Source organism: Mustelus asterias, chromosome 4 (assembly GCF_964213995.1).
Source record: "Mustelus asterias chromosome 4, sMusAst1.hap1.1, whole genome shotgun sequence".
NCBI classification, from domain to species: Eukaryota; Metazoa; Chordata; class Chondrichthyes; order Carcharhiniformes; family Triakidae; genus Mustelus; species Mustelus asterias.
The window spans coordinates 81,847,845-81,867,429 of NC_135804.1; the positions used below are offsets into that span (position 1 = coordinate 81,847,845).

Here is a 19,585-nt window from a genome sequence, read left to right on the forward strand (position 1 = left end):
AGGGTGCCGTCGAGCTCCTAAAAAAAAGATACACTATGCCACCCAACGAGATACATGCTCGTTACCTCCTCGCTACACGACGTCGGCAGTCGGGCGAAACCATGGAGGACTATGCCAATGAGCTCCTGCAGCTTGCCAGGGGTTGCGACTGTAAGGACGTATCCGCCGAACAGTATATGTACGACCTCGCCCGAGACGCGTTCGTAGCAGGGGTAGGGTCCTCGTACATCAGGCTTAAATTGCTGGAAAAGGGGAAACTCAACTTGACCCAGGCAATGGAGATGGCCGTGAGGTTGGAGGCGGCGTCGAAGAGCTTGGCGCTGTACCCCGAGGACCACGTGCAGTCAACGTGGTTGGAGCAAGCTCAGCTCCCTCCTCGCCCCGCTAACCCGCGCTCCCAGATCGATTCGATGACGGCGGCAGCTCCAGGTGGCCAGCGATGCTATTTTTGTGGAGGGGCCAAGCATCCACGGCAACAGTGTCCGGCAAAAACGGCAATCTGCAGCCAGTGCGGTAAAAAAGGCCACTACGGCAAAGTCTGCAGGTCCAAACCTAAAAACGGCAGTGCAGCTTGTAACCCTCCAGAACGGAGACAATCTCTTTCGGCGTCGCAGTACCCACGAGGTCCGACCACGTGCAATCCCAGGACGGCGCCATCGTGGCTGACAGAGGAGGAGGAAGACCACCAGGAGTCGCTGCGCTTGGCGCCCTCGCCCACGTGCGATCCATGGGGGCGGCCATCATGGTCCACGACGACTAGGAGCGACCAGCAGGGGTCCTCAGCATCCACATCGGCAGCATGCAGTGACGCCCAGGGGCCAACGGTGGCGTCGATCTCCCTGGATCAGACCAGGCATTACAGACTGGAACATTCTATGATGGAGGTAAAGGTTAGTGGCAGAACTGTGAATTGTCTGTTTGACAGTGGAAGCACCGAAAGTTTCATACACCCTGAAACTGCTAAAAGGTGTGGACTCCGGATTCTCCCTGCCAAACAGACAATTTCCATGGCATCACGGTCCCGGTCTGTACCGATCCAAGGACGATGTATGGTAACTCTTGAGGTACAGGGCACAATTTACGAGCAATACAGGCTCCTTGTGTTACCTCACCTTTGCGCGCCAATTCTCCTCGGACTAAACTTTATGGTCCACATGAAGAGTGTGATCCTACAGTACGGTGGGCCACTCCCTTCACTGGCAGTAGGGAATCAGCCGCAGCCTCCAAATTGCCCAAAGCGCCCCGCATGCAATCTATCCACCCTGAAAATCACTACACCATCCCTTTTTAAAAATCTGGAACCTGGCTGCAAGCCCATCGCTACTAAAAGTAGGCGTTACAGCGCTGAGGACCGGATCTTTATTAGATCTGAGGTTCAGCGGCTCCTCAAGGAAGGGATCATACAGGCCAGTGCTAGTCCGTGGAGAGCGCAGGTCGTGGTAGTCAAAAGCGGGAACAAACCTCGGATGGTCATCGACTATAGTCAGACCATTAATCGTTATACGCAGCTGGATGCGTATCCTCTCCCGCGCATTTCTGATATGGTCAATCAGATTGCGCAGTACCGAGTGTTTTCTACCATAGACCTTAAGTCCGCCTACCATCAACTCCCCATCCGCCCAGAGGACCGACAATATACGGCTTTTGAGGCGGATGGTCGTCTATACCAATTCCTCAGGGTTCCATTTGGTGTCACCAATGGGGTCTCGGTCTTCCAGCGTGCTATGGACCGAATGGTGGACCAGAACGGGTTGCGGGCTACCTTCCCGTACCTGGATAACGTCACCATCTGCGGCCATGACCAGCAGGACCACGACACGAATCTCCAACACTTTCTGCGCACTGCATCTCGCCTGAATCTGACCTATAACAGGGAGAAGTGCGTATTCCGTACGCGTAGGTTAGCCATCCTCGGATACGTGGTGGAAAACGGGGTCATTGGCCCTGATCCAGACCGTATGCGCCCACTCACTGAACTTCCCTTGCCCGCTAGCACGAAAGCACTGAGGAGATGTCTCGGGTTTTTTTCGTATTATGCACAGTGGGTCCCCAACTACGCGGACAAAGCTCGTCCGCTCATTAAGTCCACGACCTTTCCACTTACGCCGGCGGCCCAATTGGCCTTCAAGGTTTTGAAGAGCGACATCTCGAAAGCCACGATGCACGCGGTGGATGAATCCATTCCTTTCCAGGTGGAGAGTGATGCATCTGACTTCGCCCTAGCCGCCACACTAAACCAGGCAGGCAGGCCCGTCGCGTTCTTTTCCCGCACCCTTCAAGGCCCAGAAATTCGGCACTCAGCGGTGGGAGAAGGAGGCTCAGGCCATTGTGGAGGCAGTCAGACACTGGCGCCATTACCTGGCGGGGAAGCGGTTCACCCTGATCACGGATCAACGATCCGTGGCGTTTATGTTCAGTAACACGCAGAGGGGCAAGATCAAGAACGATAAGATCTTGCGGTGGAGAATTGAGCTCTCCACCTATAATTACGATATTATGTATCGTCCAGGGAAGCTCAATGAGCCCTCGGATGCCCTCTCGCGCGGAACATGCGCCATCATGCAGGAGGACCGCTTGAAGGCTCTCCACAATGATCTGTGTCATCCTGGAGTCACCAGACTCTACCACTTCGTCAAAGCCCGCAACCTGCCTTACTCGGTGGAGGATGTCAGGTCAGTGACTAGAAGCTGTCGGATTTGCGCAGAATGCAAACCACACTTTTATCGACCAGACCGGGCACAATTGGTCAAGGCCACTCGCCCTTTTGAGAGGCTGAGTGTGGATTTTAAGGGCCCCCTTCCCTCAACGGACCGGAATGTCTATTTTCTCAACATAATAGACGAGTATTCCCGGTTTCCGTTTGTTTTCCCCTGTGCGGACACGTCGACTGCCACCGTCATCAAGGTTTTCAGTGAACTTTTTACCCTGTTCGGGTACCCCTGCTACATTCATAGCGACAGGGGCTCGTCGTTCATGAGCAACGACTTGAGGCAATTCCTGCTCTCATTCGGGATTGCCTCTAGTAGAACCACGAGCTACAACCCTAGGGGTAACGGACAGGTGGAAAGGGAGAATGCTACAGTCTGGAAGGCTGTCCTACTGGCACTGAAATCCAGGGGCCTTCCAGTCTCCCATTGGCAGGAGGTCCTTCCAAATGCGCTCCATTCTATCCGCTCCCTCCTGTGTACGGCAACCAATGCTACTCCCCACGAGAGGATGTTCTCATTCCCTCGGAAGTCGTCCTCGGGGACCTCATTGCCAGCCTGGTTGACGTACCCAGGACCCGTCCTTCTGCGGCGACATGTGAGGGCTCGCAAGTCCGACCCCTTGGTCGAACCGGTCCAACTCCTCCACGCCAACCCTCAGTATGCCTATGTGGCATATCCTGACGGGCGAGAGGACACTGTCTCCATTAGAGACCTGGCGCCCGCAGGGGACGTAGCAACTCCTGTCGCTCCTGTTCCCCCAGTCACGAATCCACTACTCCTCATTACTTCCCCAGACGTGGCGCGGTCAGCACCGGGACCAGTGCATAACACTTTTACTCCCATGTACAGCTTGCCTGAGACTCGGAGATCGGCGCCACCATCATCACCACCACCACTACCACCAAACGTTCCAGGATCCCCTGCACCATCGCCTCACCAGGGCCGGCCGGCCCGGGAGTCCTTGAGGGGACAGCCAGACGTTGCTTTGGAAAGAGCGCCACCACAAGCACCTGCTCCGGTTTCGCAACCGGTGTTGAGGAGATCGCAGCGTCGGTGCGGTCCTCCAGACCGTCTGGACTTGTGAATCCTGTGATTTGTCTGTTTATATGACCTGTTTTTCGTGCACCCCGCCACCTTTTGTTCTTAAAGGAGGGGTGAATGTGGTGAACCATCGTTGGTTCACCACTGGGGGTTGTTACTATGTTACTGTTGGGCTAGGGTGTTGTTACTGTGGGGGTTGTACTATGTTGTTGGGTTAGGGTGTTTACCTGTTATAAGAGTTATCTTGGCACATTCCAGTGGGGTCCCGCCTCCGGTGGCGAGGTATAAGACCCCCTGCTCCGGCAGGACCCCTTCAGTCTGAACTGGTGTATTCGTGTTAGTAGTTCCATTGTTACTCTATTAAAGCCTTCAATACCGAAGCCTTGGTTCCATGTGCTTATTGTCGCGCATCAGAGAGTGTTCCAGGATTTCCAGTCAGCAATACTGAAGGAATAGTGATATAGGCCATATGTGGCTTTGAACAGAACTTGTCGCTCGTGATACTTCCTTTTGCTTGCTGCACTTGTTCTTCTAGGAAACGTGGATATGGAAAATACTTGTGAAGGAGCTTTGGCGACTCACTGTGGAGGGAGTGAATGTTTAAGGTGCTGATTGGGGTGCCAATCAAATGGGTTGCTTTGTCCTTAATGCTTTGAATTTCTTGAGATCACCAGCAACAAAGTCAAAAAGGCTGTTCACCTACATCACCACAACAATAGAATATAAATCACAGAAGGTGATCATCAAACGTTCCAGTGCTCTGGTCAGACCCCAACTTGACAACTCCATCCAGTTCTTCCAAACCAGAGTGTGGTGACCCACTGTAATTATATGTTATATGCCTGGACACACCCCTGCTGCACCTGACCCGAGACTCCTCCCTTTCCACCTGATCGAGGTATAAAGGTGACGGTTCCTCCTCCCTGCCTCAGTCTGGGCCAGGCTAGCTACAAGGGTGTGTTCCAGTTCTTTGCGATTAAAAGCCTGTTATTTTCACTCACTCGCTGAAGTCCTCGTAAATTGATGGTGCATCAATTTTAATCGCAAAGAGAAAAAAAAACTAAACTCATAGGATGGAGCAAATTTTAAAGCCCAACAAATTAGACCTGGACCCTCAATCGGTGGGAGCTGCCAACAGCTTCGATCACTGGCTGAAGTGCTTTGAAGCCTTCCTCGAAGCCTCCGCTGTCGTCCAGTCCGAATCAGACAAGCTGCACGTGCTCCACGCCCGGGTAAGCGACGTGGTATATTCCACCATCCGCGACGCTGAGACGTGCAGGGACGTGCTAGAGCTCCTAAAGAGCCAGTATAGTAAACGGACGAACGAAGTCTACGCCAGACACCTTCTGGTTACTCGAAGACAGCGGCTGGGAGAATCGAGTGCACAGTTTCTCCGCGAACTACGGGTACTCGGCAGGGCCTGTAATTGCAAGGCTGTATCCGCCGTGCAGTACATGGAGGACTTAATCCGCGATGCCTATGTTACGGGCATCGCATCCAACTACATTCGGCAGCGACTGCTGGAGCAGGGTGGGCTGGACCTACCGAAAACAGTGGCGCTCGCAGAATCTTTAGAGGTGGCCTCCCGTAACCTCGAGGCTTACTCACCCGACCACACGGTAGCATCGTGGGCACCATGGCCGCCGCCACCCCAGTATCTAGGAGGGCCGCAGACGTACGCCACACCGCGCCTCACCAATGACTCGGCCACTGTGGCTGTAGCAGGTCTGAAGTGTTATTTTTGCGGCCTGGGGAAGCACCCCCGACAACGCTGCCCGGCTAGGGAGGTGTTCTGCTCTGGGTGCGGGAAGAAGGGCCACTATGCTAAAGTCTGCAGGGCAAAGTCGTCCTCTAAGCCAAACAGTGCCGCGTGCGACCCGAGGGAGCCATCATTTCTTACGCAATCGGCCGCATGTGAGTCAAGGGAGCCGCCATTTTGGATGCCATCAGCCGCGTGTGAGACAAGGGAGCCGCCATTTTGGATGCCGGCAACTGCGGTCGACCATCCTCCAGGATCCACGGTGGCAGCTGTCCAGCTGGATCAATCCCGTCCGCATCAACTTGCCAGGTCCATGATGGACATCCAGGTAAATGGCCACGTGGGAAATTGTTTGCTCGACTGCGGGAGTACGGAGAGTTTCATCCACCCCGATACGGTGCGCCGCTACGCCCTTTCTGTGCGGCCAGTTAAATAAACCATTTCCTTGGCCTCAAAGTCCCGCTCGGTGGATGTCCTCGGGTACTGTGTGGTGACCCTTATGGTTCGGGGGACCGAGTACGAAAATTTCAAGCTCCTGGTGCTACCACATCTCTGTGCTCCTGTACTCCTGGGGTTTGATTTCCTGACCTATCTCAGAAGAGTCACGTTGCAGTACAACGGGCCTCTTCCCCCGCTCTCCGTCTGCAACCCACAGTTCTTAGACTGCCCACCACGCACCACTTGCAGCCTCTCGACCCTTCAAGTCACCCCTCCCTCACTATTCGAACACCTCATTCCAGAATTTAAGCCTATTGCCACTAAGAGCAGACGGTACAGTGCGGGGGACAGGACCTTCATTAGGTTTGAGGTCCAGCGGCTCCTGAAGGAAGGGATCATTGAGGCTAGTACTAGCCCCTGGAGAGCACAAGTGGTGGTGGTCAAAACCTGGGAGAAACACCGTACGGTCATCGATTACAGTCAGACCATCAATCGGTACACGCAGCTGGACGCGTATCCCCTTCCGCGCATATCTGACATGGTCAATCAGATTGCGCAATACCGGGTGTTCTCCACTATTGACCTTAAATCAGCTTACCACCAGCTCCCCATCCGCCCAGAGGACGCAAATATACTGCCTTCGAGGCGGATGGCCGCCTCTATTGCTTCCTTAGGGTCCCCTTCGGCATCACCAATGGGGTCTCGGTTTTCCAGCGTGAGATGGACCGAATGGTGGACCAGAACGGGCTGCAGGCCAGCTTCCCGTACCTGGATAACGTCACCATCTGCGGCCATGATCAGCAGGACCATGACGCAAACCTCAATAAATTCCTTCACACGGCCGCTCTCCTTAACCTGACCTACAATAAGGAGAAGTGTGTCTTCTGCACTCACCGCCTCGCCATCCTGGGGTATGTAGTGGAGAATGGGGTCATCGGCCCCGATCCTGACTGCATGCGCCCCCTCATGGAACTTCCCCTTCCCACCACTCTTAAAGCACTGAGGAGATGCCTGGGCTTCTTCTCATACTACGCCCAGTGGGTCCATAATTATGCGGATAAGGCCCGTCCGCTTATCAAATCCACCCTTTTTCCCCTGTCGGGAGAGGCCCGCTTGGCCTTCGACCGCATCAAAGCGGACATCGCGAAGGCCACGATGCACGCGGTGGATGAGTCAATCCCCTTCCAGGTGGAGAGTGATGCGTCTGACTTCGCCCTGGCCGCCACCCTTAACCAGGCGGGCAGACCCGTGGCCTTCTTTTCATGAACGCTCCAAGGCTTGGAAATTTGACACTCCTCTGTCGAGAAGGAGGCTCAGGCCATCGTCGAAGCGGTGCGACACTGACACCACTACTTAGCTGGCCGACGGTTCACTTTGCTCACGGACCAACGTTCGGTGGCTTTTATGTTCAACAACGCGCAGAGGGGTAAGATTAAGAACGATAAGATACTGAGGTGGAGGATTGAGCTCTCCACCTTCAATTATGATATCTTACACCGGCCCGGGAAGCTCAATGAGCCTCCAGACGCTCTGTCTCGCGGAACATGTGCCAGCGCGCAGGTGAACCAACTACAGACTCTCCACAATGACCTCTGTCACCCGGGAGTCACCAGGCTCTACCATTTTATTAAGGCCCGTAACCTGCCCTATTCTGTTGAGGACGTCCGGTCTATAAGCAGACACTGCCCGGTCTGCGCGGAGTGTAAGCCACACTTCTATCGGCCGGACAGGGCACACCTCATAAAAGCCACCCGCCCCTTTGAACGCCTCAGCATTGATTTCAAAGGGCCCCTTCCTTCTTCTGACCGCAACATCTATTTCCTCAACGTTATAGATGAGTACTCCCGATTCCCTTTCGCCATTCCCTGCTCGGATATGACTTCAGCCACGGTCGTCAGGGCCCTGCACGGCCTCTTCACCCTGTTCGGTTTCCCTAGCTACATCCATAGCGACCGGGGATCCTCCTTCATGAGTGATGAGCTGCGTCAGTACCTGCTCTCTAAAGGCATAGCCTCGAGTAGGACTACCAGCTACAACCCCAGGGGAAACGGACAGGTAGAGAGGGAGAATGCGACAGTCTGGAAGGCCGTTTTACTAGCGCTACGGTCTAAAGGGCTTCCAGTCACCCGCTGGCAAGAAGTCCTCCTTGATGCACTGCACTCAATTAGGTCACTCCTGTGTACGGCTACCAATGCCACCCCCCATGAGCGGATGTTTGCTTTCCCTAGGAAGTCCTCCTCGGGGATCTCACTACCATCGTGGCTGGCGTACCCAGGTCCTGTTCTGCTCTGGAGGCATGTGTGGCCCCATAAGTCGGACCCCCTGGTCGAAAAGGTCCAGCTCCTCCACGCCAACCCCCAATATGCCTATGTGGCGTACCCCGATGGGCGGGAGGACACGGTCTCTATCCGGAACCTGGCACCTGCGGGTGCCCCGGAGCCCACTATGACCTCCCATCCCACATCCCTCTGTTGTTCAGGTAGCACCAGGTCCGCTTACTTCTTTGTCCCCTGTATGCAGCTCGCCTGAGCCCCCGGAGTCACCGCACAGTACCCGACCAGAAGGGACGACGGCGGACTCGAGCGGTTTCACCCTGCCACCTGAAACAACACCTCAACCAGTACTATGGCGGTCGCAGCGACGGATCAAACCGCCCGACAGGCTGAACCTGTGAGGGGTCGACGTCTTACTTCAGCCGTGACTCTTGTATATATTTTTGGGCCTCTGTATATATTGTTCCACCCATCTCACCCCTGCCGGACTCTTTTTTTTAAAACAGGGGGTGAATGTGGTGACCCACTGTAACTGCATGTTATATGCCTGGACACACCCCTGCTGCGCCTGACCCGAGACTCCTCCCTTTCCACCTGATCGAGGTATAAAGGTGACGGTTCCTCCCCCCTGCCTCAGTCTGGGCCAGGCTAGCAACAAGGGTGTGTTCCAGTTCTTTGCGATTAAAAGCCTGTTATTTTCACTCACTCGCTGGAGTCCTCATAAATTGATGGTGCATCACAGAGTGACATACATTCAAACACAGGGAGCTGTGATGAGCGGAGTTACAAGGCTGCTCCCCAATGTCTGGAATCATGGGGGAAGGCTGAAGATATTAGACATGTCAGCCTGGAGATTGGACCACTGAGAGGCAGTCTTAGAGAGGATTTCCAGCAACATCTGCTCTGCACTGGACATTGGCAGGGAGAGGCGGAAATGGTTTAAATAAGCATTTCCGTATAATTTAAATGAGATTAGTGAGCCCAGGACTGAAGCTCCAGGCCCGTGAGCCTCACCCGTGTTTCACTCCAGCAGGCTTTAGAGTAGCTCCCCGCTTTCGGGGAGTTTGCGGCCCGACCCCTCTGGGTGGTGCTGCATAGGCATGGGCATCCTGGCAGTGCCAGCTTGTGGCCCTGACACTGTCCAAGGAGCAAAGTGCCAATGCCCAGGGGGTACCTTGGCACTGCCCATCGGACATGGGGCAGTGCCAAGGGGGTGGGGCCTATTGCGGGGATGGGACGTAGAGGTGGGGCCTGATGGGGGGTGGGGGATCAGTGGGGAGGCGCCTGCTGCCACTCTGCACAGGGGTTGTTTGGGGAAGAAGGGAGGTCAATGATCGGGATGGGCTTGGGGTGGGAGCTCAGCCTGCTGGGGGGGTCAGTACTGCGGTGGGTGGGTGGGGACTGCGAGGGGGGAGGGGGGAATTATTGTCCAGGGGGGTGATCGGGGATGGAGGGGGAAGTGCTGGAGAACATGGCAGGTCGAGAGGGAGGGTGGTTCGGGACTGGGCCCGGGAATGGTCGGGAGGCAGCGATTGGACTGTGGGAGGGGCGGAGAGCCGGCATTGCAGGGGTCGTGGGGCTGGACAACGATTGAGCTGGCCAACAATCGGGAGACTGTCAGTGCGGAGCCACTGCACATGCACCAATCTTGGCACTGACAGACTGGTGCATGCACAGTAGCCCGCTCAGTGCGCTGATTTCAGCCTCTCCAGTGGGAATAGGTTCCGCCCCCTTAAATAAATGATATTCATGCTGGTGGCCTCTGCAGTGCACAGAATGTGAAAGATTCTTTTCTGAACTCCTACTCAAAAAACCAGCGTGAATTACTCCAGTTTTCATACGAATTTGACACTTAGAATTTTCTTGGGAGGATTCCGCACAGCTTTTTTCGATATTTATTAATGGAACTGTGGCTGTTGCTGGCTAGATCAGCACCTATTGCCCTTCCCTAATTGTCCTTGAAAAGGTGGTGGTGAGCTGCCATCTTGAACCATTGCAGTTTATGTGGTGCAGGTACACCCACAGTGCTATTAAGGAGGAAGTTTAGGATTTTGACCCAGCGACATTGAAGGAATGGTAATATATTTCCATGTCAGGATTGCTGAGTAACTTGGAGGGGAATTTCTAGGTGGTGGCATTCTCTGCCCTTGTCCTTCCAGATGGTAGCAGTCATGTGTTTGGAAGTTTCTGCCCATTGAGCCTTGGTGAATTCTTTGTTCCTTGTAGGTGGCACGCACTGCTCCATTCTGTGCCAGTGGTGGAAGGAGTGAATGTTTGTGGATGGGGTGCCAATCAAGTGGGGAGCTTTGTCTTGGATGGTGTCAAGTTTCTAGAATGTTATTGGAGTTGTACTCATCCAGGCAAGTGGAGAATATTCCATCACACTCCTGACTTGTGCCTTGTAGATTGTGGACGGACTTTGAGGAGTCAGCAGGCAAGTTGCTTGCTGCAGGATTCCGAGCCTGGTAACACTGGTAACCACATTATTTATATTGCTCGCCCAGTTCAGCTTCTGGTCAATGGTAACCCCATGGATGTTGGGAATGGAGAGATGTTGGGATCTTTGAAGTGCTTTGCGGCATCTAATTATGTTAAAGATGTTATATCAATATAAGTTGTTCTTGTTTTCATGGATGTGTGAGTAATGTGTAATACAATGTTTCCAGGCATGTTGAGGTGCATTGCAAGGAACATAAAGATATAAATCCCGAGAGGTATTTGATCCAAGTGAGATTACATCTGGTGCACTGCATGGAATTTTGGTCTCCTTGTTCGAAATTGAAGTGCCAAAGTTGATTGAGAACTTAAAGAAATGAGGAAAGAATGAGCAGATAAATTAGAATTGGATGTTTTGTGGTTGAGACAAAATAAATTTTTCATGTTCCATTCATCTCTTATTTTGAAAGTCATTGTTTTCCCATGTTACATTTTCTAATTTTGCATTTAATTCAAGGCTGGGATTTACTGGTTAAGTTTGATCGATTATTTCTTTACTGGATGGGTTCTCATTACAATCGCTCTGCTGGAACTCATCAGTATAAGCTGGATATATGGTAAGTAGAATAGAAAAATATTGAAACAAAAAAACTTTCAGAAGTGCACGTGTGATTCTTCCTGTCTCTTCAGAAAACACATCAAAATGTGTTTTCTGAAGAGGGTAATAAAATCCAGGATGGGAATTCAAATTTTCTCCTTAGTTGAAAGGGAAAAATAATTACTAACATGTAAATAACACTTCATGTGACTACCAGACATCTCAAAATGCTTTCCAATCCATTAATTATTGTTGTAATGTAGAAAACATGGTAATCAATTTGCATTCTGCAAACTTCCACAAACAGCAATGTGTTTGGCAATGACAAGGTGATGTGATTGCATGATGTTGATTTAACGATGTGTATTGGTCAGATCAGGAATCCTTACTCTGCTCTTCTTCAAAATCATGTCTTGCGATCTTACATCCAGCCAAACAAATAGACAGGGCCATGGATTAATGCCTCATGCAAAAACTACAACCAGAATTTTCCAGCCGTTCTTGCCGGTGGGATCATCTCGTTCTGCCAATGGCGAACCCAAATTGCGGCGGGGGTGCACAGGATGGGAAACCCCATTGACAGTTGCAGGATTGGAAGATCCCACCGCTGGCCAATGGTGGGTTGCCATCACAAAACATGCCACAGGAGACTGGGCCTGTACTCATTGGAGTTTAGAAGGTTGAGGGGAGATCTCATAGAGACATATAAGATAATGAAGGGGCTAGACAGGGTAGAAGCAGTGGGGTTATTTCCACTTACAATGGAAACAGGAACTAGGGGGCATAGCCTCAAAATACGGGGGAGTCAATTTAGAACAGAGTTGAGGAGGAACTTCTTCTCCCAGAGGGTAGTGAGTCTTTGGAATTCTCTGCCCAATGAAGCAGTAGAGGCTACCTCGTTAAATGTGTTTAAGTCACAGATAGATAGATTTTTAACCATTAAAGGAATTAAGGGTTATGGGGAGCGGGCGGGTAAGTGGAACTGAACCCACTATCAGATCAGCCATGATCTTATTGAATGGCGGAGCAGGCTTGAGGGGCTAGATGGCCTACTCCTGCTCCTATTTCTTATGTTCTTATGTGGAAAATCCTGCCCTACTTTTTTAACATGGAGCACTCCCTCAGCTCTGCACTGGAGTGTCACCTTTGCTTTTTGTGCTCAAACCCTGGATCTTGTGACTCAGGTGAGTGTACGAACAAACTGAGCCACTTCTCGGGAAAGAACTTACAGTTGTAGTCAAAATTCTCAAAACTCCTTCCCATTTGGTTCCACATGCCAACATCGGAAACATACATCACCATGATGCCTTTGTTCATGCTCAGCTACAGCTGCTTACCTCTGGGGTCAATTTTGCTGCAGTGTTCTTTTACCTGTTAATTGTTGATGGTGATGTTGCTTAAATGTCTTCACCATGAGCTTTTTGCCACTTGATTCAGTCAGTAGTCAGCTCCTCCCAACTATCAAAGCAGTTGAGTCAACAAGACAGGGTTCACCGTCAGTATGTTTCCTGTGTTGAGGTTGTTGACTAAGGCAAATTACTCATCTTGTTTGAAATGCCAGCAGATCCCAATCTGCTCATCAACAACATCCTTTTCAGGATTAACCAAGTGACTGTGACTCTCTGCTTTCTTGTTGTTCACAGGGATAAACCGATTCATCAAGGACATTGAGATGATGATTGGAAAAAGGAATTGGCTCTTCTGGCTGTGGTGGAGAGCATGTTGGATTTTTATCTCTCCGTGTTTGTTGGCAGTAAGGAGATTTGTTTTATATTCATTCATGTGGACATTGTTGGCTGGGTCAGCATTTATGACCATACCTAATCGCCCATGAGAAGGAGCTGCTTTCTTGAACTGCTTCAATCCCCATGGTGTAGTTAAACCCACAGTGCTGTTAGGGAGGGAGCTCTAGATTTTGACCCATGCCAGTGAAGGAATAGCGATATATTTCCAAGTCAGGATGGTGTGTGGCTTGGAAGGGAACCTCCAGGTGATGGTGTTCTCATGTATCTGCTGCTTTGGTCCTTCAATATGTCAGTGGACATGGGTTTGGAAGTAGTTGCCTAAGGAATCTTAGTGAGTTGCTGCAGTGCATCTTGTAGATAGACACACTTCTGCACGTGGTGGTGGAGGGAGTGAATATTTGTGGATGACATAACATTCAAGTGGGCTGCTTTGTCATGAATGGTGTCAAGCTTCTTTAGTGTTGTTGGCGCTGCACTCATCCAGGCAAGGTCAGAATATTCCATCACACTCCTGCAGTGGGTTTCTCTGGCCACACTTGCCTGAAAACTAGAGATTCCCACTCGACTTCAATGGACCTTTACATGGTCTGCCCTCCGCCCGCTAGAATTCCAGTGGCGGGCAGGATGGGAGAATTCTGGCCCTGATTTCATAGAATCATAGAAATCATAGAAACCCTACAGTACAGAAAGAGGCCATTCGGCCCATCGAGTCTGCACCGACCACAATCCCACCCAGGCCCTACCCCCATATCCCTACATATTTTACCCGCTAATCCCTCTAATCTACGCATCCCAGCACACTTAAGGGGCAATTGTTTTAGCATGGCCAATCAACCTAACCCGCACATCTTTGGACTGTGGGAGGAAACCGGAGCACCCGGAGGAAACCCACGCAGACACGAGGAGAATGTGCAAACTCCACACAGACAGTGACCCAAGCCGGGAATCGAACCCAGGTCCCTGGAGCCGTGAAGCAGCAGTGCTAACCACTGTGCTACCGTGCTGCTACCGTGTGATTTGTGCCTTGTAGATGATGGACGGGCTTTGAGGAGTCAGGAAGTGAGTTGCTTGCTGCAGGATTCTTAGTCTGTCACTCACACTTGTAGCCTTAGTATTTATGTGGGTAATCCACATATTTCTGTGTATATAGCCCATGTTACATCTTGGAGTGATTTAAGCTGAAAATAAAATGCAGACAAACTCTCATTCTGTATTTAATCTTGTTTTGTACAATCGTTTCATTCAGGTAATTTTAATCTGGTCATTAACAACATTTACCCCACCAACATATGGATCTGTTGAGTACCCAGTCTGGGCAATAGCATTTGGCTGGAGTCTGATCATCTTTTGTATCATGTGGATCCCTATTGTCGCCATTGTGAGAGTTGTGCAAGCTGAGGGCTCTACCTTGTGTCAGGTAAGGAAGATTAAGGAACATGATTTATATGAGGTTCTCCCAATCTCTCAATGTACAACAATGACAGCTTGTCTTTATATTGCACATTTAATGGCATAGTGGTCAGCACTGCTGCCTCACAGCGCCAAGGACCTGGGTTTGATTTCGGCCTCAGGTCACTGACTGGTGTATGTACGTTCTCCTCATGTCTGCATGGGTTTCCTCTGGGTGCTCCGGTTTCACCCCACCTAACCCACTGGTTAGGTGCATTGGCCATGCTAAATTCTCCCTCAGTGTACCCAAACAAGCATTGGAATGTAGTGACTCGGGGATTTTCACAGTAACTTCATTGCAATGTTAATGTAAGCCTACTTGCGATTCCAAAAAAAATGAACTTAATGTACTAAAAATGTCGCAAGGTACTTTATAAAGCAAAGTTTGACACTGAGCTATGTAAGAAGATATCAGGCAAGTTACTATAATTTTGGTTAACTAGGTAGGCTTCAAGAACCATCTTATCGGTGAAAAAAAGAGGCAGATAGGTGGAAAGGTCTCAGGGGAAATTGCAGAGTTCAGGGCCTTGCCCAGCTGAAGGGACAGACACCTATGGTGGAGCAATTAAAATTGGGAAGCTCATGGGGCCAGACTGAGAGGAGAGTAGATACCTGAGGATTGTGCGGCTGGAATAGATCACGGAGATGGGGAAGGGTGGGGTCATGAAGTGATAGGAAAACAGGGTTAAGGATTTTAAAATTGAGCTGATGCTTAACTGGGAGCCAAGGTCAATCACCATGCACAATGGTGATAGGTAAACGGGACTTGCCATGACTAAAGCTGTGACCAAAGATGCTTGGATGACATCAAGATTATCAAGGAGAGAATGTGGGACACCAGGCAGGAATGAGTTAGACTCATCGGGTGGAATTTAACGACCTCATCATGCCAGTTTTGTGGTGGGAAAAAGTTGTAAAATTGGGAGTAATGCAACTAGCGGGAATGGTGCCCATTTTCGTGCCCATTCCCATTTTACCACAAAAAAATTGGGACCCTGCCCAAAATGGGCGAAATGTCAATTTGCACTTTATTCATTCATTTCAATGCAATCAGCGAACTTCACTCCCAATCATCCCAGCTCACCTGCCTGAATGACCTCATTCGCTGCAGCTGGAACAGGTGAGGAAAACATCTCCTCTATAAAAGTTGGTTTCAGGCGCTGGAGCAGTGAGGGTGAGCAAGAACGTGAGTCTTTGTTTTCAAACTGCTCCGTGCTGGTTGGAGGGGGGGGGGTGGTGGGCTTGGTGGGCATGTTGCATTTCGGGTCGGGGGGACATGCGAGCGTGTGAGGGGGTGGGGGGCTGTCGTTGCGCAAGGGGTCCAACTTCGGACTGTCAGCACGGACCCAGGTCTGTGGGCTGAACTTGGGTCCTAGCGCTGACTCTGGGCCCCAGTGCTAGCAGCAGCAACCAATATTGCTGGTGGGGGATGGGCTGGATTCCCTCTGAACTGGCAGTGCTGCAGCTTCAGGACTTGTCAAGGAGCACTATCTGGGGCCACTACTACATAGGTTTTGGGTGGGTATTTGTGAATACGGGGGGCTGTGTTGCCATTCTGGAGGTGTTATGGGGGTGATATGGGGAGTGGGTGTTGCTGGGGGGCTGTGGGGAGGAGCTGTGCGGAGTGTGTGTTGCTGGGTTGGAGGCGAGCAAAGTTCTCTAACCTTTCCATCCATCTCTCCCCATCCCCAACCACCATCCCCTCCCCCAGCCTTTAAATTGATGAGATGCCTTTTCAAAGCAGCTCATTGACCTTGCTGTTGTTTTGGTTACTGCTGGAGCTGAGGAAGAGGAGCAGGAGGATGAATTGTGGGCACTGAAGCCCTAGGCCTCACCACTCGCAGACGGAGACAGAGGCAGGATGTGGCCACCATTTGCCCCGAGAGGGGAGCAGGAGAAGGACGGAGTAGAGACACCAGCACTTCCACATGTTAGTGTTCTTTGAGCAACTGTCGGACATTATGTGTCGCCCACGCCAACAGCTCCAGCCCCGAAAGAAGACAGTGCGACACCTGTGCCATTTGTTGCAGAACCTGGCACCTTGGGGCACAGTGGGGCACAGAATCCCAGTGACTGTGAAAGTCGCCTTAAACCTTTACGCCACTAGGTGTTTCCAGACCCTCAGCGGAGAAATTTATGGCATTTCCCAATCATCCGTCCAGGAGGTCATCGATTCCCTGTATGCCTGGGCTGGCCAGTATATTAAATTTGACCTGGACCAGGCCCAGCAGGAAGTCTGGGATGCAGGATTTTCAGCCATCACGGGGATGCCAAATGTGCAGGGGGCTGAAGACTGCACCCATGTCACCCTCAAGGCCCAGGTGAAGAATCCAGGAAGATTCATGAACAGAAAGGGCTTCCATTCCATCAATGTGCAGTTGGTGTGTGACCATCAGCTGAACATCATGCACGTCTGTGCCAGACACCCCCGCAGCACACATGACAGTTTTATATTGAGGAGCTCAGATTCCTGGAGGTCTTTGTGCAAGAGCCCAGGGTGCAGGGATGGCTCGTGGGGGACATGGGGGAACCTGCTTCCGACTTGGCTGATGACACCTGTGCAGAGGCCTGAGACTGAGGTGGAGACCCGATATAATGAGGCCCACATTGCCACCCAGTCAATAGTGGAGCAGTGCATAGGGCTCCTCAAGATGCAAGGGAGTCTCTGATTGCCACGCACTTGGTCACTAGGGGCCTGTGTTGCCGCACATAGGTTCCAAACACAACCACGCGCCCCCCCCCGCCCCCCAACACCACCCCGGCCCATGCATTCCTACAATCTCCTGCAACATTGTAACACCAGAGTGGATGGCCCGGCTACACTGTGTTTCCAAGTTTTAATTGGCAGAAATTTCTGCTCATTCAGAACTGGATTTCCGACAAGCAGACGGACAATTTGGAGACAGTATTGGTGTCGAGGGTCTGGTGGTAAGGTGGATTTGGGTATCATCAGCAGATAGGGGCGGCACGGTGGCACAGTGGTTAGCACTGCTGCCTCACAACTCCAGGGACTCAAGTTTGATTCTGATCTTGGGTAACTGTCTGTGTGGAGTTTGCACATTCTCCCAAGACCTGTGTTTCCTTCGGGTACTCCGGTTTCTTCCCCCAGTCCAAAGATGTGCAGGTTAGGTTGCTTAGCCATGTTACATATGAGGGGTTATGGGGATAGGGCAGGGGAGAGGACCTGGCTAAGAGCTTCTGTCAGAGAGTCAATGCAGATTTGATGGGCGAATCACCTTCTTCTGCACTGGGGGATTCTATGATCCTATGATTCTATGATATGTGGAAACTGATGGACAAAATGCCATCTCTAGACTGGACAATCCCATTACTCTCTTGGCTGACCTCCAACTTTCCACTCTCCATCAAAATGACTTCATCTAAAAGTATTTGAATTGACACTGAAAGTTAAATTTCCTCATCACCCCTGCTCGTGTTGACATACAATGGCTCCTGACAAAGCTTCAGTTTTATATTTTAATTGCTTCATCATTTGTGGCAGTGCTTTCAATCGCCTGAGATATCAGCTCTGGACTTCCTTCCCTATTTGCCTCTCTTCTCCCCTCTCCTCCTTTAAGACACTCCTTAAAGTTTATCTCTTTGATGACGATTTTGGTCAACTATTCTGATGTTAGGGGCGATTTTGAGCCTGGACTCTCCATCCTCAGAAATAGCGGTTTGTGTTCAAAATCTGGAAACTCTTGGAAAGCATGATTCACACCGGCAAGTTCCCAAGTTCCGATTTTCCAGCCCCCCTTGCCGGCAGAGTAGTGTGAAACATGCAGCAGGAACCCAGGAACCTCATTTTAATACATCAGCATTTCATCCCCCCCTCACTGGATATTCAGCGGGAGCCGGCATGACATCACACTGATGCCATTTACAACAGGTCCACACAGGCGTGAACCTTGTCCTTTGAGGGGCAGTTAGGAGGAGTGTTCACTGCGCAGGGAGCAATGCTTTCTGTTTCCTCCTTCCTGGGTTCCTGTCCTCTAACACTGATGTGTCCCCCTATGCAAAGCATGATGGTGATGTCTATCATCATGCACTCTAATCGATGTTAAGCTGGGGTGCATCGGCGAGGCCCCATCAAGATGCCAACACTGGTAACATGCAGCCACTCATAACTGCCCACTGATGTGACATCAGTTTTCTTTGGTGGGGGGAGCTTGGAGGTTGGGGAAATGCAGGCATTTTACGCCACTGAGACCCTGGTGGGTCCACACGTTGCATCCTGCTGGAGTTGACAGAGACCAATGTGGAGATGTGGCTAAAGTGTCAGAGTGGAAGGTGTGAGAAATGGCATTGAGGCACCTACTGAGTGTGCTATCATTGGGTGGTAGTTGCACAGGAATCAAGGGATGAGGATCGGGACTCTCTCACAAAACCTCATAGCTCACTGGTCCCTTCCTTACAGTGCATGGTCTGGAGGATCATGGAGCCTGTTGAGTTGACTATCCTACTTATTGGCATAAAACAGCAGCAGAGACACCGATGTCCATGGTAACTAGTTAGGACCAGCATGCTGTGGAGGAGGAAGAGGCTGGGCCTGTCACTGTTCCAGGAGCAGCACTGCAGATGCATAGGTACCAGCCGAGGGCGTTCGAACATTGGTCATCATATCTGCAGATGTCAGAGATGCAAAGCCATATAAGGCTGCGTCTGTCCTGGGAGACGATGGACCAGATTCTGCAAGAGCTGGCACCACATGCTAGGACATGCCTATGGCCCTTAAACTCACAGATGCTCTGAATTTCTATGTGAGTGGCTCATTCCAGGGCAGCACGAGTGACCTCTGTGGCATCTACCCGTCGGCCACACACAAATGCATCCAGGAGGTCACAGATGCCCTTTATGCGAGGGCTCATATGTTTGTCAAGTTGGACCAGGACCAGGTGAGCCATGATGGCAGGGCCACAAGCTTTGCACCTTAACATCTTGCTCCAGGTGCAAGGTTTGATTGACTGCACTCACATTGCACTCCATGGTGCTATGAAGCGCCATTCGTGAACCACAAGGGATACTCATCCCTCAATGCATATCATGTAAGTGTGTGCCTGTTTCCTGGGAGTATCCATGGCGTTCTTAGAGCGCTCTCAGATGCTAGCCATTTTTGAGGGAGGTGGCAGCTGGAGAGA

General features: G+C 51.3%; 1 protein-coding gene across 2 annotated transcripts in view; it reads left to right on the top strand.

Moving 5' to 3' along the window:
• The window catches only part of LOC144492813 (sodium- and chloride-dependent neutral and basic amino acid transporter B(0+)-like), a 315,961-nt gene that overhangs the window by 280,211 nt on the left and 16,165 nt on the right, over window positions 1–19,585 (top strand). For both annotated transcript variants that reach the window (XM_078211282.1, XM_078211283.1), the window contains exons 11-13: window positions 11,173–11,272; window positions 12,897–13,006; window positions 14,245–14,415. In XM_078211282.1, the coding sequence (XP_078067408.1) occupies window positions 11,173–11,272; window positions 12,897–13,006; window positions 14,245–14,415 (381 nt within the window). The remainder of the gene's footprint in view (window positions 1–11,172; window positions 11,273–12,896; window positions 13,007–14,244; window positions 14,416–19,585) is intronic.